This window comes from Spea bombifrons, chromosome 8 (genome assembly GCF_027358695.1).
Source record: "Spea bombifrons isolate aSpeBom1 chromosome 8, aSpeBom1.2.pri, whole genome shotgun sequence".
Taxonomy (NCBI): domain Eukaryota; kingdom Metazoa; phylum Chordata; class Amphibia; order Anura; family Pelobatidae; genus Spea; species Spea bombifrons.
The window spans coordinates 7,074,345-7,101,802 of NC_071094.1; the positions used below are offsets into that span (position 1 = coordinate 7,074,345).

The 27,458-nt window shown below is 41.1% G+C and overlaps 2 protein-coding genes and 1 long non-coding RNA gene across 3 annotated transcripts; 1 reads left to right on the plus strand and 2 right to left on the minus strand.

The window, feature by feature from the left end:
• Positions 1 to 955: 955 nt before the first annotated feature.
• ODF2 (outer dense fiber of sperm tails 2) lies at positions 956 to 15,097 on the plus strand. The gene is made up of 20 exons (XM_053473400.1): positions 956 to 1,084; positions 1,727 to 1,919; positions 2,390 to 2,555; positions 2,722 to 2,850; positions 3,498 to 3,853; positions 4,402 to 4,531; positions 4,752 to 4,883; positions 5,616 to 5,690; positions 6,035 to 6,106; positions 6,201 to 6,317; positions 6,496 to 6,681; positions 7,042 to 7,151; positions 7,236 to 7,371; positions 8,007 to 8,117; positions 8,516 to 8,620; positions 10,850 to 10,987; positions 11,462 to 11,562; positions 12,067 to 12,229; positions 12,309 to 12,434; positions 14,900 to 15,097. The coding sequence occupies exons 3-20, from the start codon at positions 2,451 to 2,453 to the stop codon at positions 15,071 to 15,073; spliced, it is 2,466 nt and encodes an 821-aa protein (XP_053329375.1). The 5' UTR covers positions 956 to 1,084; positions 1,727 to 1,919; positions 2,390 to 2,450; the 3' UTR covers positions 15,074 to 15,097.
• A 4,599-nt stretch (positions 15,098 to 19,696) lies between these two features.
• LOC128503339 (uncharacterized) lies at positions 19,697 to 20,335 on the minus strand. Its single transcript, XR_008355216.1, has 2 exons — positions 20,210 to 20,335; positions 19,697 to 20,050 (listed from the first exon to the last, which is right to left on the minus strand). It is a non-coding gene; the product is annotated as an uncharacterized LOC128503339 (long non-coding RNA).
• Positions 20,336 to 20,747: 412 nt separating this feature from the next.
• Positions 20,748 to 22,905, minus strand: LOC128503285 (thymic stromal cotransporter homolog). The gene is made up of 3 exons (XM_053473332.1): positions 22,440 to 22,905; positions 21,433 to 21,939; positions 20,748 to 20,911 (listed from the first exon to the last, which is right to left on the minus strand). Exons 1-3 carry the CDS (start codon positions 22,903 to 22,905, stop codon positions 20,748 to 20,750), a joined length of 1,137 nt encoding a protein of 378 aa, XP_053329307.1.
• Between the last annotated feature and the right edge of the window lie 4,553 nt (positions 22,906 to 27,458).

Below are 27,458 nucleotides of genomic sequence, written 5' to 3' on the forward strand. Positions count from 1 at the left end.
AAAGTGTGCTTTTTCTTTATTTCTTTTCTAAAGGGGGGGGTGCATCCTGAATTCAGCATTGTTATGATTGTTAAAGCAATCACAATCATATCATGCAGTCATACCCAGATTCCAGCATGTACTGGCTGACTTAGCATGATAGGAGTGTGATTGCTAACAGCATAAAAGTGTGGTTGGACCAAAAAAATCAACAATATATATATAAATAGATATTGCTAACAGCACTCACATCACACTCAGCCAGTACATACAGCCTCCCTATGCCATGCTACCCCCCCTTACACATCCATGCTATCACACACACTCATTCACAAACATTCAGCACTACACCCATCACTCACACACACTTACTGAATGTTTTCCTACCTTTCCTCTGTCACTTTTCCTCCTCTTCATTCTTCCTCTTGGCTCTTCTTCTTCTTCTGTGCCCTGTTCTTCCGGTCCGGTGGGCGTGGCTTCAGTGTTGTGCACCGGGATGACAGGAAATCCCGACGCACAGCATAAGATGCCGCACACATCGCAGGGGAGCAGGAGCGGAGGTCTGCATTAACAGACCTCCGGCTCCCTAGATTGTCTATAAGCCGGTTAGAGGGAGATCTTTGATCTCCCCAACCGAGCCTGCCGCTCCAGAGGCGGACATTACTGTCCGTCTCTGGAGGGTTGGTGGCACCCCCCCTGATGAGCGGCACCCGGGGCGGACCGCCCCCCCGCTCCGCCCTATGTACGCTACTGACCTATTCGTGAGTCCGACCCCTTTGTAAAGCTGCCGCTGTTTCCTCTCCGTCGCCATTTTGTTGGAGACGTTATGAGAGACCTAAGTCACATGATCACAGATCAGGCGCTCCACTGCAGTTGTTGGTGAGTGTTACCACGGCAACGGCTCTAATGATGCTGGCGAATCCGAGAACGGAAAGCTAGAGGACTCAGTTTGAAACCACCAATTAAATTGCTCGGTAGTTGTGTCTGAGGAAGAACGGGTAAACTGACAGAAGTTCCGCCGTTCTCTACGAAGCTCTATAGTGTAAAGTTTTATGGTGGACGGCTACGGCGAGTGAGGAAGCGTCCAGCCCGCCCATACTGTGAGGTAATTCTGGGCCTGGCGCCTGCAGGGGGCGCTCTCTTTAATGCCCTTATTGGATAAACGGATACGAATTGAAACCCATTGATATGCAGATGTGCCCCAACCTAGGGCATTAGGACACTATTTACCCCTATTCTGTTATTTTGGAAGCGTTATAGCCATAGCAACAGCTTAACGGCGCCATTTACATTAATGTCCTTTATGTTGGGGATCTGCGGAGTCTGAAGGCATCTACGGTAGGTTTGAGGATGAAGAAGAAATTTTTGTTCCTAATACAACTGTCTAAATGCTCCAGTGTCTAAACTGAATTTTTATACTGGGATCCCATCGCTAACTGGTTTTGGGCTGGTAATAACCTGACTAAAGGTGCTACCCAATTCTGTAGAGACCTACTCACTGGATCTGCTGGGGTTTTCTTGCCCCATCCCTCATGATTTGATCCCATACACCTTACATCCAGGTGAGCGTTTTGTGCAGAAATCAGAATTGAACCGGATGCAGAGACATCATCAAAATAGTGACGTTTGAATGATTGTTTAGGGGCGACGCTGAAACCCTATTCTGCGACGTGTGACTGCAGCCAAAAGATTAAGAAACGGTTTGCATTGTGTTCTTGTATTTACAAAACTGTCGTTTGCACTTTAGGTCATTAGATGGCTTGGGTTTAAGGGCAGTCTGTTACAAGAAGCATCGGCTGTCATGGGAACGGTTTGCTTATGAGTCCTGGAGTCACTCGGGAATTTCTTCAGTGCCGCTTCCATGAACCTGCACAGCCTGACATGTTCAATTCTGAAGCCTTCAACCCCTTACGTGACCGTTTTCCTATTTTAATCATAAGGTACGATCGGTTTGGTTGGGACGTTTGCAATCTGTTTTACCTTTTTGTGAGTTGTTTTTTTTTTGTTATTATTGTTACTCTAAAAATATTAATAATAAAAAGCAGCCCTTATCGTTACTAAAGAATACATTTATTTTCATGATTTAAAAGTCTTATGCGGTTCTTGTTGTTCTGGTTGTAAATGACAGTTGGAAGGGTCATCATGCACTTTATTAATGAATGGTGTAGGAAAGTGACATCAAGGCGCTTTAAATAGTTGTAGAAACAGTCAGGAGACTCTTCTTTCATTTCGTGTTTAGTACAGATGTTTGAGTTTAGTTTTTATTGCTTGGTGATATGATGGTGACAGTTTGTAACACAGTGAAAGCCTGATTTGAAATAGCTAAGTAATTTACCAAACTATTCCCTTTTTTAATGACATTCTTTGACTTTGGTAATTTGGTTACATTCGACTTTTTGTCCCACTTTAGGTAATTGCCTCCTAACTCAGACTCTTGGGTCGACCAGATTAAAAATAAATAAATAAAAGCAATGAAGAGTCGTTCTCCTTCTCCACCATTACATCTTCACGTGGATGAAAATACTCCGGTCCATGTCCACATTGAGAAGGGTCATAAAGCCACCAATAAATTACAGGTGGGTGAATGCTGATGGCCATCATGTTGTACCTTGGTCCGTTTCTTTTGGTCTTGGTACCTGATGCCAAAAAGCAGATGGCTTAAAATGGGCTGTTTAAACAGGCCAGTTTGCAAAGACGTTGGCCACGCCATAACCATTTTTTTGTTTTTATACGTTGTTTAAGGATAAACCATCAGAGAGCAAAATGAGAGCTGAGAGTGCAAACCTGCGTCGCACCAAGAAGATCAAAACAAAGGTCCCATGGATCCCACCTGGAAAAACTTCTGCCCATGGCAGTGGCTTGAAGTGGGAGGTAAGGTGTCCACTCCTAAATGATATTCACTGCTTGCCTTCTAGCCGTGACGTGGCTCAGGAAGGAGTCATTTTTGAACGGCCATCCTTACAGATACTAATTACATCTGCAGCTTCAGAAGTTGTATGGTTGGTCCTTTGGAAGCTATGTGTAGACTTGTAAACTATAAGCTGTTCTTGAGCAAAGAGACTTATGTAATCTGTTCACGTGATATGTAGAGACCTATTGTACAGCGCCGCAGAATATGATAGCATTACATGAACCATAATAACAATGTTAATAATATGCGGGTTGGGGTCATGGTGATCCTTGCTAGTTTAATTGTTGGTCAAGCCCTATAAGTAAGCAGAACTGTAACTTTAACCATGGGGTGACTGCAGGACCTGATCTGCCATTGGAGCGGAAGTAAGGTGAAGTATGTTGCCTGGGCATTCGTCCGGTATTGGCCTGACAATAAAAGGCATTCACTTGCACCTTGAAGTTGAATAATTACTGTTGTTTTCTCAACCTTACTTCAAATAATATCATTTTGGAAAAACTTTTAGTGGGGATACATTGACTTCTCCACCAACAGAGAACTCTTATTTTAGTGTCATGGCGGTTTATGTTTATCATTTTATTATTATTTTTTTACTTTGATTCTGCAGGGAATTACACATCGTTTGGATATCACACCTCCAGATACTGAGAAGATGGTCTCAGCTTTGCGTCTCAGTGACCTTTCTACAGAAGGAGGTACCATCCACCGCAAAATCAACACCTACGAAAAGAAGATTGATTCCTTGGTCAACAAAGTTGAAACCCTAAAGCACGAGGTGGAGCTCAAGAAGAAAGAACACGTCCTGGAGCGTTATGAGGGGAAATTGTCTGCTTCCAAAAAGCTCCTGGAGGAGCAGAAGGACAAACTAGCCAAAGTGTCACTGGAACTGGAAGAGACTGAACATGAAAACGCACGTTTGAAAATGAGCATAGAGCGGATTAATGAAGAGAAGGACCTAAATCTGTATGTATTCTCAAAAAAAGATTGTTTAGTCATGCTACGCTGCAAAATACATGAGTGTTAAAGGTGCTGTTCCACCTTCTTTACTAACAATATGTAGCTTTAGGGATCTCATACTTATGCAGAGACCCTTCCAGGAAATAATTATTTATTCATGTAAAATTTCACTTCATTCACAATTTTAGCCAGGAATGCTTGACATGTGACACAAAACCAGGCACTGATAGGTTGTTGTGTTTCTTAAAACCTTCACTTTAATTTAATTTCTCACATTATTACTAGAGAGTGCAATTAACGTTTTGCCTGAAACAGCACCTTTGGGTCGGTTTATAGTTATATCAAGTCAGACAGATTCTAATACGAATTGTCTGAGTGGAAAAAAAGATGCTTGTACCTGCAGTTGTAAAAATGTGAAGGGTCATTTGAACTTTTATTAAATGTTTTCACTTTCAATGGCAGCAACCTATCATATTTATGACAGTGATCAACAAAATTATAGAAATATGTTTATAAATGTGGAATGCGGGTCTTCATTAGATATGTTAATACAGGTTACAGAAACAACAGCTGCAAGAAGAGAAGTGTCATCTCCTTTCTAAACTGATGGAAGCCGAGATGGACGGTTCAGAGGCTGCCAAGCAAGTGGGGATCCTGCGTGATACCGTCGACAGGATGAAATATGTAAGTAACTTATATTGTAGATTCTTTTATTTCAATTATTAAAGTTTTTTCCTTAAGGGATGCAAAACGCCAATCCTAAAGGGCCACAAACAAGAGTCCGGAATTATGTGTATCCCTGGCCTGTTTGCAGCCCTCGACTGACTATAACACAAAGCATAATTTTTTTTGCGCACTAAGTAACACTGCTTCGTCTTAATCAGCAGTAAACGTCTCTTTACAGGAAAAGAGAATGTCCTCCACTGATGTAAGCCTGCTAACCAGACAGAAGGAGATCCTGCTTCAAAAACTGAGTACTTTTGAAGGCACCAACAAGGCACTTCGGACACTGCTTAGGGAGCAGCATTGCAGAGAGGTAAGTAACTTATACTCCTCTTCAGCTTTCCAAATACATGTAGGCTCCAGAAACACCTAGAAGCAGGACCAAGGTATTGGTTGGGGGTTCATCTTAGGTTACAGGAGGACACATGGGTCCTAAACTGTTCTTCCCAGCGTCACTCATGCGTTTCTGATACTAATCGGCTAAGGTGGGCCAAGCAATAGATTGTAATTGTAATCAAGGATAAAAGTTAAGTCTGGACAGACCTCCGCATGCAATGTTCACCAAGCCAGCACCGGGGTAAATATGTCACATGCACAGGGATATGTTTGGCCAAAGACACTTGTGCATGGAAAATGGCTAGGAGGTGGAGGGAAGGATTAAATCAAAATGATACCTTTATTGGCTGACTGACGTACAATGGGTTTGCAAGCTTTCGAGACTATCTAGGGCTCTTCTTCAGGCATATTATACCTGGTATAATATGCCCGAAGAAGAGACCTAGATAGTCTCGAAAGATTGCAACCCATTATAGGTCAGTCAGCCAAAAAAGGTATCACACTTACCAAATTTTCTTTCTGTGGCTAACATGGTACAACTCTATACCTTTATTGACATGGGAGTACTGGAGTGGAGTAGCCCCATAATGAACCACAGTTACATGATGCTCTGCTCCCACTGGAAGGTGTTTGCATGTTTGTAATGCGTTTAAGGGAGCGTCTTTAATTTTGTGCTTTAGATTTCAAGCTTTTTTTGTTTCACCCCCAGACAGAAAAACAACAGCTTCTTTCCCAAATAGAACTGCTTATGAAGAAACTGTCCGACTCCGACACTGAGAAAACAGTAAGCTTCGTGCCGTTTCGTAAAATAGAGCGAGCATGCCGGTGCCATTCACACAATGTGATAAAGTTCTTGGTCACCATTTGGTATTTGTTGATATGTCCACCTCAAGAACTGCTACTTACACCTAGTTTAAATTTTATCTTAAAAACAACTAAAAGTATTTATAGTTAACGCAACATATAGGTAGTCGTTCAGCTCTTCATTAATTAACGTGGCCGCGTTGGTGACCAGAACCATTTTTTAGATGCCAATACCATTCACATACAGACGGTAGATACCGCAATGTCATTTTGACTGTGGCTCTGCTTCCTTTCTCATTCTTGTTAACGTTTCTTCCTCTTCAGCATCTCCAGCTGAGGCTTTATGAGAAAGAGAAGGAAGTCGATGACCTTCTTCTTCAACTGCAGACAGAAAAGGTTTGAATATCCATCATTCCCTTCCAAGGCCGGTTTTGTTAGGGATTTTCTTATGCTGTGACTAATGTTGGATATGATGTGTTGTTTTTTTCAGGATAAAGCTCAGAAAGCGTCAGAACTGTCCAAGTCTCTGGATGCAACAAAAGCTCATTTGCAGGGGCAGCTAAGAAGTCGTGAGGCAGAGAACAACCGCCTGACTGTCCAGCTCAAGGTATGGTCTGATCCACCTCATTTTTCATCTGCTTTCGGGATTCTTTGGATGGCGCAGAATGTATCTTATTATATGTCTATCATTATTCTTTTTCATTCCCATCTACGTTGTTGGTGCCCTGTTATCATGTAAATCTTTCCTGGTCCGTTGTAACTCTAGATACTTTGCTGTGTTTCAGAATCTGGAGCGTGCTGAAGTCCAGCATAAGATAGAAATGGAGAAGACGAAGGAACATTACAACGAAATGAAGCAAAAGGTGGACTCTGACAAAGATGCCTTGAAAAAATCCGCCAGAGCATTGAAACAGCGGGCAGAACGCAGCGAGGAGACGGTGCAAACACTGAATGCGCAGCTTGCAGAAAAAGTAAGTCGTCCCAAGGTGCTCAGTAGGCTCTATGACTTGGCACTCACATATTTCTGTAGTAAGGCAATTCCAAAGCAAATTACATTTTCTGTAGGGACTGAAAAGTAAAGATGAAGCTATATAACAGTCCCAAAATTGACACTTTTAAAAGCTCAGTTGGCACTTCCCCAAAAAGTAATGAATGTTTGTAATTTTTTTTTATCGGGTAGTACTTCAGCATTTAAAAGTAATATTGGGGATGCTTTTATTGGTGAATTAAAATAATTTGGGATAGAAGAAGAGACAGAAAAGTATATTGATAAAATAGTTTTTTTTCTTTGGTTTTTCATTCCGCTCTATATATATTTGTGTTTTTGGCAGAATGCAGAACTGGCTAGGTCCCTGTCTGACATCGACAACTGGAAAAGCCGTCACAGCGCCTTTATGAAGGACAAGAGTGAAATGGAGAAGGTCATCGGTACACTGAACAAGTAAGAGGATTCACCAAATCCATAGCAGGAACCTTGGATGAACAATTTCACTTTATTTACTATCGTCCTTCCTCACTTCTCTAGTCGTATAACAGAACTGCTGGAAGAAATTCAGATCAATGATGAGAAGTCACGTCTGGATCAGGAATCACTCATGGACAAACTTCACCAGCAGAATAGAGAGAATACCTTTTTGAAACTAGAGCATGAGAAACTAAAGGTCAGTCCTTCGTACTAGAGCCCTGCGCGGGACTGCTTTTTGAATCCCGCTCCCGTTGTTTTGAATCCCGCTCCCGCAATGTGGGTGTTCCGCTCCCGCCCGCCTCCTTACCTGATTTCCCGCGCAGTCCCGCAAGGCTGCCCTCGAGTTGTTCCCTCACAGCGTCTCTTCTCTTGCTCCGCCCAGGAACAAGGCGGAGTCACAGGAAGTGATGTCACATCACGTGACTCTGCCTTGTTCATGGGCGGAGCAAGATAGGAGACGCTGTGATGGAGCAGCGAGAAGGCATCCTTGCGGGACTGCGCTGGATTACCGGGACCCGCAGGTACAGTGCCCGCGGGACCCGCCTCCCAATGCAGTCCTCTACTTCGTACCTCTCACCAGCAGGGATCAAAATGGGAGATTTATTGTGATGGGGATTAATCGGCTATTGTGGATTAGAGTGCATATGGTGGCTAGAGTGTGCCTTTAAAGTGAGAACATGGTGAACATATCCATGGATGCCCAAGCAAGAAGCTCATAAAATAATTTGCCTTGTGTGAATCGCTCTCTCTCTCTCTCTTTCTCTCTCTCTCTCGCTGAATTTTGTATGTGAACAGTTTAAATAAACAATGCACTCCTTCTGTCACTTGCAGTCTACTTTGGCCACAGCGGAGGAGAAACTGGCATTTTCTCACAATGAAGTACAACAGCTGAAGAGTTCCCTGCATCAGTATGAAGGTCTGGTGGATACCTACAAAGATCAGGTTTGTCATATGGATATTTTGCGGGTACACCACTAATACTGTGCTTCTTCTAGCCACAATCTAAATTTTTTTTTCTCCTTTGCTGTTAAAAAGAATATTTGAATTGTGCCATTTAATATACAACCTAATAACTTTGTTATCGTCTTCACTATGATATTGATGTTGATATTTTACAATACATGAGAACAGGGCCTCTGCTGCTAAATGAGGAGGTCATTTACATGGAAAAGACAATCTGATTTAGAAGTTTTTTTTGTTTCCAAACACATTCGGGCTTCGATCTCCAGCTGAAAATGGCTGGAGATTGGCAAAGTGAGAACCTAGATTTTGTCTACAGATATCCGTTCAATGGGCAAATGAGAATCTCTCCTGAAATTGAAGTCATTATTTTCTTACAGGTTGAAAAGGCTCGGATGGAGGCTCGTGAAGTCTGCAAGCAGCTGGATAAGTGCGACAAAGAGACTAAAACTCTAGAGACACTAAAGGATCTGGAAGTTGAAGAGGTAAAATATTAACCCTATTTCCTAAAGTGAATTCTGGCCGTAGGTAAAATTCTGAGTTCATATCGATGCTCCTTGGATTTGGGATTTCATTTCCATTGACTTAGCCAGCTTGTGATGTTCAGTGGTTGTCGTGGGGTCATCATGTCGCTTGCATAAGAAGGAAACCTTGCTTTAAACACAGCCTGATCATATGTCAAGCAGGTGAAACACTAGGCACCACAATGCAATTCCTAGGAGACCTTGATGAAATTATCTGAGTTCAAGAGCAGATTTTATGAGCAGATACAATCTGTTCTGCGGAGATGACCAAAGAGACAGATAAAGACGATAAAACATCCACATGGTTACCTTTCCCAGGAGTATGTGCAAGTTTTGGGGTTTATTTATCGCCATATTTAATTATAACTGGCCAGATGGAGTCTAAAGCCAGAGCTAAATGTACCCCTGTACAAATTGCTTCATCTGAAGTATTGATTGCAGGGAGTTTGTTTGAGTTTGGAAGTATAGGAGGTCCATCAAAGCCCCTCGGGTGAGAGCTGGATTTATTGATTCTCACTCCTGTTGCCTTATCTTTCTCTTTTAATATGATTCTTCCATCCTCTATTTCCCTTTACTCTGCTTTCTGTGAATTGTGTATTTCTTAGTGGAATCTGGTCCCACCAACAGAGAATCTAATATATGCAACTGCATCTAATTTAAACTCGTGTTTCTGCTCTAGATACTTTGCCATCCAGTACACACAGGAGGAACATTGAACATCTTTCTTTTTCACTTCCCAGTTTTCACATACTCAAAATCTTGACTACAACTCAACTGAGAACAGATAGACACTTAAAAGCCTTTAATGCTTTCCCTCTGAGGGGCATCTCAAGCGGAAAGCTTTCCCTGCGCGAGGGAACCAACAACCTCAGATGTACGTTTCGACCGTTACAGGCTTTATCAGTGGGGTGCTGTTGGTATCCCTCTAGGCAAATGAACTGCATTTAGCGTTACAATTGGGGTGGACCCAAGAAATCCTCAAAGGGTGTCCATTCTCAGTTGAGTTGTTTCAAATGTTTTGATATGTGATTTCACCTTTCGAGGGTCTCTTGGGATTTACCCCAAGTGTAAAGGGCAGTTCAGATGTGGACCTCCTTGCCCATGAAGGCTAAAACTAACTTCTGGGGTTTTAGTTCAGAGGAAATTTTTTCCTCTCCAATGGCACAAATGAGCTAAAGCTTGAGGCACACTTGACATGTAAAGTATTGTCTAGTGTCACCTGGAAGCCTAAGAGCAGCCATGCCTTTTATCTATATTTATCTACATCACTTGGTCAGGGTTCTCTTGTTTAAATGCATAGGGGGAAAACAAGACAAAACGTAGTGTTACATAGTATTGAACGATATTTGGTGTATAAAGAATGAATTCCACTCGCAAACCTGGATCATAATCAGGCCTTTTAATGGACATTTATTTCAGCCCGTTTGGTAAAAAACATCATCTTCGGTGTAGCAAACACACAGGTGACAGAGCCAATCCGTCATAAGTAGAAAATCTTCTTTATTATCTAAAATATAAATAAAAACCAATGGCGCAGTATCCACAATCTCATAAAGTGACTTAGTGTATTGCACTTACATACAAAACACACAATGTGTGCAAAAACAAGTCCGAAATCTACAGAGAGTCCCTCTGCTGCAAATGGTGAAGTCCTGGTCCAGCCAGCGAAGTCCCGATATGGAGAAGAGTTCCTGCGTGTAACTCAACGCATCTCGCTGTCTTAAAGCCAGCTTCTTCAGGAGAAAAAAAAATCCCTTTTACTTTTGTTGCCTTCAATCCTGCAGTCTATACAGTGTGTCTGGGAGTTCAGAATAGAAAAAAGATGGCAGCCAACTCCCCCTAATGGAGATGAAATGACAACCTCCAGACCTAAGAGGAGAAAAGGAGACGCACCTCTCATTGCCCTTCCAACCAAAAAGTCCAAACAAGACGATTGCTGGAGGAAGTCTTTGCTGCTCCCCTGTCCTCTAAGTGTTTCCCCCTTAGAAACACGCAAAGCCTAACCCCATCTGTAGAATTATATCTCCCCCCGGGGTGGACCTGCGTACCGAAGGGGGTCTTAAACCGTAACTGATAAGCAAAAAATAAACAGGAATAAAACTTGTTCTTGATGTTCTGGCCATACTTCATTTAAGCTGCACTCAGCCGGTGACACTTCCATACCGGAGTATAACATTGATCTTACTTTAGGTACGGAGGAGTTACCATGCAAGTGTGGAGATGGTAAAGCAATCAGAGAGGAAACTTCAAGATTGTCAAGAACTGCTGCTGGATCAGGAGCGAAAGAACATAGAACTCACCCGTATCATCTCTGACATGCGCACTGGGGTAAGGAACTGGCGCAGCAATAGCTCTTCAAGCAAGACTTTTGGGTCAACCAGAAGAAGAAGACATTGTTGTTGCCTTTAAATATGTCTCTGTTCTTTTTGGGGGAAAAGTTATTTTTTTTTTCTTTCATGTAACCCAGTAACAAAGTAAATGTTTTGTGTAGAACAGTAACCAACTTTTTTTCCTTATCCCTGAGCATATCTCAGAACGTGCTTGCTCTATTTACACATCTATAGCTGCTTCACTTCTTCTGGCGCCGACAGTCATGTGGTGTTGACCGGTAGTTAGTGTGATGTTACTGCGGGCTATAAAAGGTTAAAAAAGAGGGGTTTTGTCTTGTTACCCTTTAAAGGCATATTTATTTATCAAAATCATGGAGCATTGGACTGGACTACTAATATCCTCTATTTTTTTTCATGTCTTCCTTGTTCTTGTATATGATATATACCGTATTAAGACATGTTGTTTCTGCAGATGGAGAAACAAGGAGAAAAAGTTTTGTCAACAAGAGAGAAGTACCAGTCTGCTTTAGAGGAAAACCACCGTTTAGTTACTAAACTAGCAGATCTGGAAAGGTAAGCTGCTCTGGATGTTTTTTCACTTAAGTGATGATTTACATCATGACAATTATTATTCTCAAAACTTTTTTTTTCTCTTTCTTTTCTTTTCCCTTTATTTTTCTCTTTTCTTTCTCCACATGTCAATCTGCTTCCACTACCTGTATCTGCCTGTATCTTATTAACGTATATAAGCTGTTGCCCCCGAGCAGCTTTTACACAATTCTGCTGGCCTCCTGCACAACATGTATCTTTTACTATGTAGCAATACAACCTTCTGTTCTTTAAGACATGTAACTAGATATGATTTCTTCTAAAGGGTTTGTTTAACCAACAAAATATACTCGTCTGGTATTACTATGCAGTCAGACCTTTGGCGTTGTTCCTCTACCTGGATACAATCTCTTTCTTCTTTTTTACATCCCTCCCCATGTGTGAGTTACTTGGGTTGTGTTGAATTATTGCTGTGATGGCCAAAATCTGACCACGCATCCTTGACTGGTTTCTTTTTTTTTTTACCAGGAAACTGGATGATGCAGGAATCCAACAGAGAGATCTTATGCAGATTGTGGCCAAACAAGAAGAGTCTCTCCAGCAGGGCCAGTGGAAGCTAGAAGAAAAGAATCGTGAATGTGCAGCTCTGGCACGCCAGCTGAACGCTTCCATTGAAGAATCCTGCAGACAGGTAGGATGTATATGTTGGACACCCAAAGTGCCACAGAGCGCCTTAGGCAATTTCAGCCTAACATCTGAAACGTTTGCAGGTTAATCAAGCAAGAGAATCCGTGACATCTAAAGAAAGGGCAACACAGTCAAAAATCCTGGATCTTGAGACCCAGCTTAGCAGAACCAAAGCTGAACTGAACCAAATCCGCCGCACCAAAGATGATGTGAGTATATGGTCCAAGTCATCTAAAAGTAAGAGCTTCTGGAACCCTAAGCATAGATATTTTATTTTTCTTAAGGGTTTTGCTAGTTTGTTGGATATCTATGCCAACTTCTTGTGCAGAAGTGGGTCTTTGCAGTATCTGCCAGGCGCATGTGTTTGGGGAAGAGTCTGTTTATGTTGCCTTAGCAGATGCCTGTTTGACCTTCCTGTACACCTCTATCTTCACCAGAGCCGGCCTTAGGTGTTCTGGCGCCCTGTGCGGACTACTCGTCTGGCGCCCCCCCCCATCCCAAAAAAAGAAAGGAATCAAAACTTGTAACAAAACCCCAATCACTATATACTACGCCAAACATTGATGTGGTGTAGGCCTACCACTTCATTGTCTGGCTTAGTAGCAGGGATGCACCGAAACGAATTCTGGACTGAAACCAAAAGTGCAGCATTTACCTGGCCAAAACCGAATATGATCCCCCCACACACACACACCATAACACATAACAAAACAATTAAATAACAATATTTATATATATATATATATATATATAATTAACAGCAATCACATTCTTATCATGCCCGCAGATTCCAGGATGTACTCGTAGACTACTTGGCATGATAGGAGTATGATTGCCCTATGTACCCCGTCTCACTCCATTCTCCCTATCTACCCCCTCCTAACTATCTACCCTCTCCCTCTTTGAAGTTCACTTACCTTTCAGGAGTCCTGCGGTGGGGGTGCAAGGCCTCTGCCTCCCAGCTCTGTCACTGTATGGAACAGTATAGAGTGATGGGAGTTATGATGTACTTTAGAGCATAATTATATAATGAAAAATACATTGGAAATGGTACAGCATAACACCCATCACTCTCACACCCTTACCAATCCACACACATACACCAATCCACACATATATACCAATCCACACACACATACACCAATCCACACACATACACCAATCCACTCCACACATATACACCAATCCACACATATACACCAATCCACACACACACCAATCCACACATATACACCAATCCACACATATACACCAATCCACACATATACCAATCCACACATATACACCAATCCACACATATACACCAATCCACACATATACCAATCCACACATATACACCAATCCACACATATATACCAATCCACACACATACACCAATCCACACGCATACCAATCCACACGCATACCAATCCACACACGTATACACCAATCCACACACGTATACACCAATCCACACATATATACCAATCCACACGCATACCAATCCACACATATACACCAATCCACACATATACCAATCCACACATATACACCAATCCACACATATACCAATCCACACATATACACCAATCCACACATATATACAAATCCACACATATACACCAATCCACACATATACACCAAACCACACATATACACCAATCCACACATATACACCAAACCACACATATATACCAATCCACACATATACCAAACCACACATATATACCAAACCACACATATATACCAAACCACACATATATACCAAACCACACATATATACCAAACCACACATATATACTAATCCACACATATACACCAATCCACTCTCACTGTCACTCTATGCTTTCCTACCTTTCCTCTTTCAGTTTCTTTGCCTCCTCTTCGCTCTTCTTCTTAGTTCTTCTGTCTTCTCTTCTTCCGGGTCAGAGGGCACGGAGACCGGTGGGCGCGGCTTCAGTGCTGTGCGCCGGGATCTGACAGCAAACCCCGGCGCACAGCAGCTGTTGCCACGGGGATCACAAGGGAGCGGTATCGGAGGTCTGTTAAAGACCTCCGATACTGCTCCCTTGCGAGCCTGCTCCTCCAGCGGCGGACATTACTGTCCGTCTCTGGAGGGGTGCCGGGTGCCCCCATACTGGCGGCAGCGGACCCCGCGGCGGCAGGGGCGTCGGACCGCGCTGCGGCGGACCCCGCGGCGGCAGTGGCGTCGGACCACGCTGCGGCGGCGGCGGACCCCGCGGCGGCGCCCCCTGGAGTGTGGCGCCCTGTGCGGTCGCACAGGTCGCACACCCCAAAGGCCGGCCCTGATCTTCACCACCCCAGATCTGGACTGGGCAGACGCTCATGCAAGTAGTCATGTGACAGATCGGGACTATGGTTGAAATGTCCATAACGATTTTAAGTCCTGTCTGACACAGTTGTGTGGTGCTATTATCAGAACTCATTCCTCATGCACATCTCTCCTTTTTCTGCTATACATTGTTCCCCCGGATGTTGCAGTGGATAAAGTTCTGGCAGGTGATTTTGTTTTTTGTGGTTTATTTTTGTAGAGGTTGCCATTTTCATATGGCTTGCAACCCATGTGTGCGCCGACACGCTGTATATCGAGTACCTCAATGCAACTTTTATTTTTTAGCTGCTAGTTACTTATTTACATAAATGTTGTTTTTTTTTTCTTTCTTTTCACTACCAGACTGAACGCCGATTCCAGAGCCGTCTACAGGATCTGAAAGACAGATTGGAACAGTCCGAGAGCACCAACCGCAGCATGCAGAACTACGTTCAGTTCCTGAAGTCCTCTTACTCTAATGTATTCGGAGAGGCTGCCTTTTCCAGCACCCCTATTCACCCTCAAACTCCGATTTAGAAAGGATTTGGAAGTCACTCTTCCCTAATAAACTAAACGGCAGAAATCAGAGACAACACCATATCTCCAAGACAAGCCACTGTTGGGATCTGGAAAGGCTTTCCGTGTGACTCCAGGTTACCGAAATGTATGAAATGCTGGCAACCTATTCAATTTTGATTTTACAAACCGTCTCCGTGGAAAAATGATTTACACACGTACCTCCTTTTTTAATTAATAAAACTGAACTGTTGTAGTTGCTCATGTATATTGTAGTTTTTTGATCAAATCAAAAACTAGAAATACAAAACAAAACTAATCTAGATCTAAAAAAAATTCTATAAAAGTGATCATAATTTTTAATCACTTGGTGTTTTTAATTCAAGAAAAAGCTGTGTTTTTTTTTTTTTAAACAATATATATTTTTTTGTCTATGTCTCCAAGAGAAGCCACTGTTGGGATCTGGAATGGCTTTCCGTCTGACTCCAGGTTGCCGAATTTATGGAATGCTAGCAACCTATTCAAAATTACTTTTGATTTACACACGTACCTCTTTTTCCATTAACAAAACCTTTTTTTTTCTTTTTTTTATTATTAATTTTTTTCTATGTCTTACGGACTCTTAGCTGATCAAGAAATATATATTCACAGGCTTGCGTATGGCCATTATCAACTCAGGGATTCACCATTCGTGAACTCTGCGGTAACTGTACTCTGTGGGATTGTTCAGGAGATTGTTATACAAAATGTGAACCATATCGCTCAGATTGTATAGACTTGGAATATGTATTCTATCCACATGCAGAGCAGCCCTGCAGGCAGGCCCTGTACAAAGCAACACGCGTGTGTACAATTTTTGAACACGCTATCTTAATTTATTTTGTATGCTGTTACGGCGGAAGTAGTTTCAGTGAGTACCAGCTCACCCGACGAATACAATCCTGTATTATAGTGTTTCAGAAGCATAAGACTGGGTGCCTAAAACTGCATTCGCAGCGTGATGCTATGTGTGAACATAACAACCTTTTATATATCTTTCAGGTATCGTAGTTATCGTAGCAACAAATATTTATAACTAAGTGCCACATTTTATAACTTCTCCAATTTTCATTTTTATTTTTTCAAGTGATTGTTGCATTGCAGAAAAATTTTCTTCCATTTTTTTTTATATGCTGGAGTCCCCTGTATTCATAACCTCTGAGTTCAGTCTCTAAATTCCTCTATGATGATGACATTTTTTACATTTTTGTTTTTGTAAATTGATACCATTTAATTCACAGTGTGTGATTTATGAATGGTTTTTATTGTATAGGAAATGTATTTATACCGGTACTGTGGATTCATGTTTTGTTATAATAAAATGGAAATTCATTTTTTTTATTGCGATTTGTTATGGACATTAACAAAATAAATTTTGTGGTGCTGAGTAAAAGGATTGTGGTGGTGCTAATTTGTACTAATTGTTCCAATGCATGGTATTGGATTGAGGGTAATCTGGGATGAAACATTAAATCGCTAAACTTTAAAAATAATTTTTCTTCATTGTCTTCAATACTCATCATGTACTATTCTAATATACACACACTATTAATTTAACCCCTTAAAGACAGCTTTTTTAGGCTCTAGGACCAGAGCAATGTTCATGTTTTTCTTTTTTTCAGTTATTGGGTATTACATCTATCTATCTATCTACAGATCAGCAAGTCAGTGGGTGGGATATATGAGGCACCAGGTGAACATTTCGTCCTCAAAGTTGACGTGTTAAAAGCAAGAAATATGGGCGACCGTAAGGATCTGAGCGACTTTAACACGGGCCAAATTGAAATGGCGAGACGACTGGGTCAGAGCATCTCCAGAACTGCAGCTCTTGTGGGGGGTTCCTGGTCTGCGGATCAAAAATGGTCCAAGGAAGGAAAAGCGGTGAACCAGTAAAAGGGTTGTGACCGGCTCGTGTGGTCGAATCCAACAGAAGAGCTGCTGTAACTCAAATTGCTGAAAAAGTTACTGCTGGTTCTGATAGAAAGATGCCACAACACGCAGAGCATCACAGTTTGTTGCTTATGGGGCTGAATAGCCGCAGACCAGTCAGGGTGCCCACGCTGACCCCTGTCGACTGCAGAAAGAGCCTGCAATGGGCACGTGACCATAAGAACTGAACCACGGAGCAATGGAAGAAGGTGGCCTGATCTGGTGAATCGCGTTTTATTTTACATCACGTCAATGGGTTCCCAAACGAGCTCCCTCTCTGTAACCATCACCGAATCACACAAACACAGTCACATATACACACAGCCAAACACACATACCTGGAGGGACTCATCCTATCAGGAGAGGCTCCTGAACTCAGAAGAGTTGAGAAGTCTCTCCTGATTTTCTGAGACCTCCTTTACTCAGACTTCTCATTCCGGGCAGTGGCATCTCCAGCTTTAATATTTAAGGGGCAAATGCAGGACAGGTACCAAAGTGTGGGGGGGGGGGGCAATTATAAAATGCTACATATACATATAAATATATACATTAGACATGCATTTTTAACTACAGAATAAGAACTTGTTTGAAATAAAGTCTGTGATTGAAAGATGATTTCAAAATAACAGCTGAACTGACAGTTAGTTTTTCTTCTTTAACATTAGACCCTGCTGCCAATATATAGTCATATTAGCCCCTACTACCAATATATACTGATATTAGCCCCTGCTGCCAATATATATTAATATTAGCCCCTGCTGCCAAAATGTATGTATGTAGGATGTAATTGTATGTATATATATATATATATATATATATATATATATATTAGATCCTGCTTCCAATACATTTTATTTTGAAAAAACTGGACCTTACGCAAGCATTTCCTTGGGCCCCGCTCCACGCTCCCCAGCATGAAATCCCTCCCTCCGCTCCCACACCCAGAGCCGTAGCTAGCTCCTTTTGCGCCCCAAGCAAGAATGGAAAATTATGCCCCCCAGCTATTTTACACTGCCCTTACTGACACCTGCCTATAAACACACATATACATATACTCTGCCTTTACACACCACTTTCCATACACACTGCCTTTACACACACCTGCCCATAAACACACATATACACATACACTGCCCTTACACAGGACTGCCCACATGCTTTTTTTTACACAAGACTGCCCATGAACACACATATACACATGCACTGCCCTTACACACAACTGCCCACACACACACTGCCTTTACACACACCTGCCCATAAACAAACATATACACATACACTGCCCTTACACACATCTGCCCTTAAACATGCATATACACATATACTTCCTTCACACACGACTGCCCATACACACACCTGCTCATGTACACATACACTGCCTTTACACATACCTGCCCATTAACACACATATACACATACACTGCCCTTACACAGGACTGCCCACATGCTGCCTTTACACAAGACTGCCCACGAACACACATATACACATACACTGCCCTTACACACACCTGCCCTTAAACATGCATATACACATATACTTCCTTCACACACGACTGCCCTCACACACACCTGCCCATATACACATACACTGCCTTTACACATACCTGCCCATTAACACATATATACACATACACTGCCCGCACACACTGCCTTTACAAACACCAGCCCATAAACACTCATATACACATACACTGCCCTTACACACACCTGCCCATATACACACACATGCACATACACTGCCTTTATACACACACCTGCCCATTAACACGCATATACACATACACTGCCTTTACACACACCTGCCCATACACACACATACGCACATACACTGCCTTTACACACCTGCCCATACACACGCATATACACATACACTACCTTTACATACACCAGCCCATAAACATGCATATAGACATACACTGCCATTACTCACCCCTGCCTTTACACATACACATACTGTTGGTTGAAATAATGGTCGAATTCTCCTCAGAAAGAGTTTCCTTTAATTAGATCATGCGCATAATCGAGACAAGGCACACAACACACAAAAGTCGAAGCGTTGTCTAATTACACATTAAGATTACATGGTTTATATAGCATCTTATCTACTTCTAATAACATGCTTCTTTCTGATTGGTTACTTTTTAAGCAGGTTACACCTCTTTAAGCTGCATAATTAAGAATGGCCTAGACTTGACCCTTTGCACATATATATATAGAACAACATAGAGTAGGCGTGTTGGCGGGAACTCGTCCATATATCATAGACTAGACATTCCCTGCTTTCTTATGTCTTTGTCAGGAATAATATTTACGATAACATAAGCATTTTTCTAACACATACACATACACACAGCAGCTTACAAACACACAAATACCTACACTGCTCTTACACACACCTGCCCATAGACATACACCTGCCCATACACACACACAAGCTTACAAATACACACATATATACACATTCACTTGCCTTACACCTGCCCTTGTTGTTATACAGAGCTAAGATTGTGTGTAATATAGAGGTCATAGTTTCTTTTGTTTTACAGAGGCCAGGCTATGTGCTGTTTTAGACAGTTCTGTGAATAAAGAATTTCTTCTATTTTTGCTTATTCGCACATTTTAATGTTGTAGATCATTCATATAATTTGAATAAAAGACAACGTGAACACAAAATGCATCCTTCGACTGATCATTTCATTTATTATAGTCCATCAAGTTCAACCCTTGTACCTAACCTTCCTAGTCTTGATCCAAAAGAAGGCAAAAAAAAACCCTAATTAAGCTACATCGAATTCTGCCATCAGGGGAAAAAAATTCCTTCTTGACTCCAAGAGGCAATCGGATTTCTCCTTGGATCGTTGCTCAACAACTTCACAATACCCTCGGTGAAGAAAGGGTAAATATGTCAAATATTTCCATGATGCAGGAACATTCTATGGGTCGCAGAAACAATATGAACATATCTCTGACGCTTCTTCTTTTTCTTTTGCTTGGCGCTGATAATGCCGGCGGTTCTTGTAGGCAGAGATACTGAAAAAAAGGAAAACAATGATGAGATCAGACGGCAGACCTTTCATTTGTCTTATTATTTTTTAGATCGTTTTACATGGGCAACCAGATTTCCCTTTTACCAGGAAAAATTCCAAACCCATCGTCACTGCTAAGACAATAAGCGCTTTCTACTCTAACCTTATCAGAAGGATACAAAACAAACCGAGGACACAGAACACAATAGAGAAGGATAGAATGTGTCCGTGAGCCAGAGCCAAATACAACTCGGTAACTCCTGCTGATGAAGCGACCCCTAAAAGTTCCAATCCGATGTGCAGTGACTGAAATATTTTACCTAGACAGGAATAAGAAGTCACTCGTTAAATAGGGCGATTACCCACATTACAGTCAGTTTAAGGAAATGGTACAATCGAAATATACGTTTCAGCACTTGGACTTGCAAGACAATTTCAAAGAACAGAAACATAAAAAAAAATCAAATCAGCTTAATGTAGAATAAAAAATCACACAATAATCATCTGAAATTGTAATCTATGGACAAATGACTGAAATAAAGTTTAGGATTAGAAGACGTTCTGTCCAGTAGAGTCCACTATTTACACTATGTGTAAGAGTGTGTATTAGCACGTGTGTGTCTGTGTATTTGCATTAGTGTATATGTGTAAGTTTACACTTAACGGGTAAATGGGTGGTCGGAAAATCCTACAGTAAGACTTTATACCGCTGGAGTATTGCCTCTGGTGTTGCCGGCATTGCAGGTAATGATAAAGAATAAGAACTGTTTGATAAACTTACGGAATGTCGTTGGCGGAACTTGTTTGGAAACCACCGAAATGATCTTCGGGATCGGCATATCTGAAAACATCATCACTATTTGAGCTGGAAAAAAATACAATTGTTTAATTCATACTTTATTTAAATTCATCGGTATGGCCAAAGACAAGAGAAAGGGGGCTCTGTTCGCCCCATTTTATTTTCCCTAAACCAGCGGTGCTGCTTCGGGGTCATCTGTGGTAGTAAGGAAGCAATCAAAGCTTCGGGAGTAAATTGAAGGAAGAAGAAAAAGGGAATACATGAAAATGAAATTGAATATGAGGGTAAAATAAATATAAAGTCCAGTAAACAACTAAGGTATCCACCATACAAGCATTGGGGCAATTAACACTAACGTTTAGTGGTATAAATGTCCCTCTTATTAAACTCCCTACACAATCCGTCTCTATGTAATATGGGAAAGACTTAGGAGGTCACCCTTATCATTAAATCACCCGTAAATAACGCTCTACAAAACAATAAATAATAATAATAATTAGGTAAAGTGGCATATATATAAATAATATAACAATATTCTAACATTTGGAATCCATTAAAGAATTGTCACTGATTTTTTTTTAACTTACCAATGATATATAGGAAGGTCCATTTCACGAAGGCCATGATGAGAATTCCGGCGCAGAATGAGCACATTCCCACTAAAATAAAGTCCAAGTCTTTTGCACGCCGAGCGAAAATAAACATTCCCAGGGTGCTAGTAATGTGGGTCAGGCCGAACCAGGCTTCTGGGGGAATGCAACGTAAGAAAAGTTTCTTTGTTACAAACAGCCTGATGACGCTATGTGCTCCGGTGAAAGCAAAGTGGTAAATGGCAGCGCTACATAATAAAACCCCAACCAGCATGTAGTTTGGTGCAGCGTCCTGCGTTTCATCTTCGCGCTCTAACATTCCACTTTTCTCTGCGTCCTTGGGATCGATGTTTTGATCTTTACTCTCTATCATGGAATTCCCTTTGGATTCTTCATCATGTACTACTCCAGACTCAGGTGTCCTCAAAACAAAAATGATGTACAAGACACAGAATGCGTAGCAGGTGATGCTGCAGCCGGCAGCGATGACGCCTTGGTAAAAGTCTGTAACGTTTAAACTGTTGAGTCCATATTCAGTTGTAAATGTGCCGACTGTTAGAATATTCTTTGTCTTGAATATCTAAGCTTCTCCAGTGATCAAACAGCAATCAAGACCACAGCTTCTATGTCTTATTAATTAGGTTTATTCGATGACAAATTATTAATTCATACAATACCAATGCTGGAACAAATGTTGATAAAAGGTACTGTAGGCTAAGTATCTTGGTGAGATGAAGATGAGAGCGTGGAAAGAGCATAGAAAGAGCGTAGAAAGAGACCTTGTCCTTGTAATCATGCCTATTTATACCCCTTTACATTTGGTTAGGGTATACGTAAAGGAATCCTATTGGAACAGTCCTATGATACACCGGCATTCCATAGAAGACCCTCTAAACTACGTCACTTAATTGATACCATATGTTCCCAGCACTCAAGTTCCATTCAGGCCTAAAATGTGCAGAACAAAATAAAAGTATAAAAATGATTTCTTACACCGACGATACCTGCCAGTTCATGCACCATCTGAATCAGAGTTAGCTGGAGAGACCTGCTGCTGTCCGAGGAGCCATGAGCCACCCAGATGATAACACTGGACCAGAATATGGTGAACCAGCCGCTCAGGCCATTCAAAATGGCGGCGCCATACATCACCTCTATTGGCCAGTTCCAAAGTGTGACGAACAGCAGGAGTATTGATGAGATGAGGCTTCCTACCAATGGGACACAGATTGGGATTTTCCTGTTGATGGTCTCAATAATTTGTGCCAGGATGCACATAGTCAGGAAACAGCTGCAAACCGTAACCAATCTGTAAACAACAACGAAATTCAATTTGCTTTCCGTGGAGTTGTTAGATGAGGTGTTTTTGTCATTGTAGTCAGCAGCAATTTGAAGCCTAATCTCATAGAAAGAGCTGGCTACTTTAGTGAAAGCAACCACCGGCTCAATCCTGGTTCTTAAATTAATCATTGTTTGTAAATTTCACCAGCGGCAAAAAAATACAATTGTGATCGTTTGGAAACAATGCTAAAGTCACTTCGAAAAGTCAGCAAAGCCAAATATATCCACTCGTCTCGAGAAACAAAGTGAAAATGAACCTCAGTGTTGTGCTGGGCTAGTTATGACATCAGTGTCTTTGTGACATCATAGTCAAAAACACTTTGTGACATCATAGACAACAACATTCCATGAGCAGCAGAGGTGGAGATAGGAGAAGATGCAAGGTTTCACTAGTTATGGATTAATGCAGTTTTAAAGTAAATCATGTCAAAATCACTGATTGATTCTTTTTCATGATAGAGTTTAGTTATAGAAAAGGCTATGGAAGAAGCTGTACCTCGTAGATTTTGTTTTAAATGAAGATATATTCTAGCAATCCAATAAGGCTTAGAGCTTGAATAGACTGGGTTATCCTCTATTCGGTCTAAATGTATCAACACAAATACATCACAATCAATGACATCACAATCAATGTCCTGAGGTTCTCATGGGATTATCGTTTCTCATGTATCCATCACACAGTCACATTGTGCTTTTCCATCAAATGAATAAAAACATCGCTCTTTGTATTCTCTTACTTATCAATCTGACGGTGATTTGGACATCAGCAAAAATCAAAGTGAATGTGGAGGCCGAGAGAACTGAACGCCGACTTTTTTTTCTTAAAACAAACAAAGCTAATTGTTAGGTCAGAAAGGGTTCCTTTGACCAAAGCTCCGTGTTCTCTGTCTCGGCTGTATGTGCGACTTCTTGGTTTTCTCTGCGTTAGGCCGGCTCACTGGTGTCTTCTTACAACAACGCCGGCTCTCTTGACACTTTTTGAGTATTTCCTAAACAGTGATTGTCAGTGAATAGGCATAAAATACAAAGTGGGAATTTTAGAGGGGTTTTAGTCTGTATGGTTACTTAAAATGTAATTTACTGAGAAGGTGGTAGAGAAATTGAACAGCCTCCCATCAGAAGTGGTAAGGGGAATTGAAACACTCATGAGGTAGGCATAAAGCTGCCAGGAATCTAAGTCATGATCAGTGACCGATTAAGATCTGAGTCTGCTGTCAAGTTCTATGTTTCTGTGTGATTGGAGCACTCTGGCACTGCAGGGGTTACCTGTAATGAACGGAATCTTCACAGCCTGACAGGAGGAGTGATTGACAGGTGTGAGCAGCCTCTGGTGCGCATGTGCAGTCAACACTCGGATTTATTAATCAGAGGTCAGGCTGTGTGAGATGGATCCCCAAATAATGTTTGTTACTGATGCTAGCTAAATAATGCCCCAAAAATCAATTCTGCAGAATTATAATTAACTCCCTGAATAATACCCCAAGTTTGGGTAAAGAATACTAAATTATTTCCAAAAAAAATATAAACTGGCATCTACTCTAACAAGATTAGTTTTGTTTCAAAATAAAACTAATGCAATGAAGAATAAAGTTACTTTGTAACTTTTTATTTTTATTGTTGTGTCTCTTTGTAAAGCTTCGCTGATAGCCTCCACACCTTTATCATGAGGAATCACGCTGTATAAAGAGGAGACATCGATTGTCGCCCAAAGGTAATTAGATGTCCATTTTATGTCTTTTAAAATGTTCCAAATGTGTTTTGCGTTTTGTGCATACGAAGGGGCAAGTGGGACATATTTTTTGTAAGAAATAATCCACATACTGCGAGGTGTTACTGTTGCTAAATTTTTGTGGCTCATGGGCAAAAAATAAAAGACTGTCCACACTCCTTCCCAGATAGGCCTTATACCCTCAGATATGCCCCAGATATGCCCTATACCCCCAGATATGCCACTCCCCCCCAGATATGCCTTATACCCCCAGATATGGCACTCCCCTCCCAGATAGGCCTTATACCCACAGATATGGCACTCTCCTCCCAGATATGCCTTATACCCCCAGATATGCCTTATACCCACAGATATGCCACTCTGCCCTCCCCAGATATGCCTTATACCCACAGATATGCCCCAGATATGCCTTATACCCCCAGATATGCCACACTGCCTCCCAGATTTGCCTTATGCCCCCAGATATACCTTGTACCCCCAGACATGCCTTCATACCCCCGGATATGCCCCATATATGCCTTATACCCCCAGATATGCATTATATCCCTAGATATGCCTTGTATCCCTGATATGCATTATACCCCCAGAAATACCCCAGATATGCCTTGTACCCCCAGATATGCCTTTTACCCCCAGATATACCCAGATATACCTTATACCCCCAGATATGACACTCTGCCCTCCTCAGATATGCCTTATACCCCTATGCGCCACTCTGCCCTTCCTAGATTTGCCTTAAATAAAATTATTAAATCTGAAATCAACACGGTTTCCAAGGCTTCCTAATAATTAATATATAATAGTGTATGTGAATCAGTGTATATGAGATGTATATAATATAAAATGTATTGTATGTGTATGTTAAGGTGTGTATATGAGAATCAGTGTATATATATATATATATATATATATATATATATCCAATACCATGCATTGGAACAATTAGTACAAATTAGCACCACCACAATCCTTTTACTCAGCACCACAAAATTTATTTTGTTAATGTCCATAACAAATCGCAACAAAAAAAAAAATCAATTTTATTATAATAACAGGAAATATAAATATTAGATTTTCATTTATTGCTCTATAGAAGGCCCCGGGCTGTTAGCTAAATTTAGAGACTGAACTCTGCTACAACAGACTTAGAGGAGCCCCGTAGCTTTTCACGTATATTATGGGGGTTCTGTATACAGGGGACTCCTGCATATATATCTAAAAAAAAAAATCACTTTTTAATATAATTAAATATGACAATTTGAGAAGTCATAAAATATGGCACTTTTTCTTTATATATATTAGTTGCTTTCTTTCACCAAAATTAACTACGATATTCATGTTATACATATGTAAAAGGTTGTTATGTTCACACATAGCATCACGCCGCGAATGCAGTTTTAGATCTACATTCATTTTTTTTTTAAAGCATTTCTAGATTTTTAATTTAACAAGATTATCCAAAAATTATTCCAACCCCTTTCTACATCATATAATGAGGAGGAATAGGAGCGCTGGAAAAGGCAGCCTCTCCGAATACATTAGCGGGAGAGGAGTTCAGGAACTAAACGTAGGCCTGCATGCCGCGGTTGATGCTCTCGGAAAGTTCCAATAAGTCTTTCAGATCCTGCAGATAGCTCAGGAACTGGCGATTAATCTGGTAGTGAAAATAAAACCAACATGAGTGAACAGCATTTATATAAATTAGTAACTAGCAGCTAAAATAAAAAGTTGCATTGAGGTACTCGATATACAGCGTGTCGGCACACACATGGGCTGCAAGTCATATGAAAATGGCAACCTCTACAAAAATATCTGCTAAGGCAAAATAAACAGACTCTTCCCCAAATACATGCGCCTGGCAGATGCAAAGACCCACTTCTGCAAAAAAAAAGTTGGCATAGATATCCAAAAACCTAGCAAAACCCTTAAAAAATGTTTAATAAAAATCTATACTTAGGGTTTCAGAAGCTCTTACTTTTAGATGACTTGGACCATATACTCACCTCTTCTTTGATGCAGAGAAGCTCTTCTTGTTTGGCCACAATCCGCATAAAATATCTCTGTTTCCTGGTAAAAAAAGAAACCAATAAAGGACGCGTGGTCAGATTTCGTCCATCACCCACTTAGCAATAATCCAACACAATCACAAAGGAGAAAAGGAGAAAAAGAGAAAGAAAGAGAAATAAAGAAACGTACTTTGAGAATAATAATCGTCAAGATGTGAATCATTACATAAGTGAATAAACATCCAGAGCAACTTACCTTTCCAGATCTTCTAGTTTAGTAACTAAACGTTGGATTTCCTCTAAAGCAGACTGGTACTTCTCTCTTGTTGACAAAACCTTTTCTTTTTGTTCCTCCATCTGCCGAAACAACATGTCTTAATATATATCGTATACAAGAACAAGGAAGACAATGTTATACTCAGGTATGGAAGTGTCACCGGCTGAGGGCAGATTCAATAAAGTATGGCAATAACATCAAGTTTTAACTTTACTTACTTGAAGATAAAAAATGAGGAGGAAAAATGATAGGAGATACAGTATAAGATCATAAAAGGTGGGTTGCTTTACACCAGAGTGTCTCAGCGTGGGTCACAAGGTGCCCCAAACAGCGTTATCTTTGAACATATCATGATATCAATATAAAACTGCCTTCTGTAGAGATGATTACCGCACATGTGCTATGACCTGGCACGCATTGACCAAGATTAGTTATCGGACCAGGGAGGCCGATAGATAAAACGATGCTTAATCAGGTGTTGGATTGTCTAGTTTAATATAAAGTTGTTTTTGAAGACTAAAAAGCCACCAATGAATGGTTCTCTCCTGAGGGGCTTTGATGGACCTCCCATGCTACCAAACTCAAGCAAATTATCTGTAATCAATAGATGAAGCTCCAGCTTTAGACTCCATCTGGCCAGTTATAATTAAATATGGATGCCACATGCAAA

Excerpts from the sequence above, each read along its gene's own strand:
- ODF2 (XM_053473400.1), top strand. The coding sequence starts at position 2,451 with ATGAAGAGTCGTTCTCCTTCTCCACCATTACATCTTCACGTGGATGAA. Across the intron at positions 6,107-6,200 it reads TTCAACTGCAGACAGAAAAG|GATAAAGCTCAGAAAGCGTC; the intron begins GTTTGAATATCC and ends TGTTTTTTTCAG. Across the intron at positions 11,563-12,066 it reads AAACTAGCAGATCTGGAAAG|GAAACTGGATGATGCAGGAA; the intron begins GTAAGCTGCTCT and ends TTTTTTTACCAG.
- LOC128503285 (XM_053473332.1), bottom strand. The coding sequence starts at position 22,905 with ATGATTAATTTAAGAACCAGGATTGAGCCGGTGGTTGCTTTCACTAAA. Across the intron at positions 21,940-22,439 it reads GATGGTGCATGAACTGGCAG|ACTTTTACCAAGGCGTCATC; the intron begins GTATCGTCGGTG and ends TAAACGTTACAG. Across the intron at positions 20,912-21,432 it reads GACCTTCCTATATATCATTG|CTCAAATAGTGATGATGTTT; the intron begins GTAAGTTAAAAA and ends ATTTTTTTCCAG.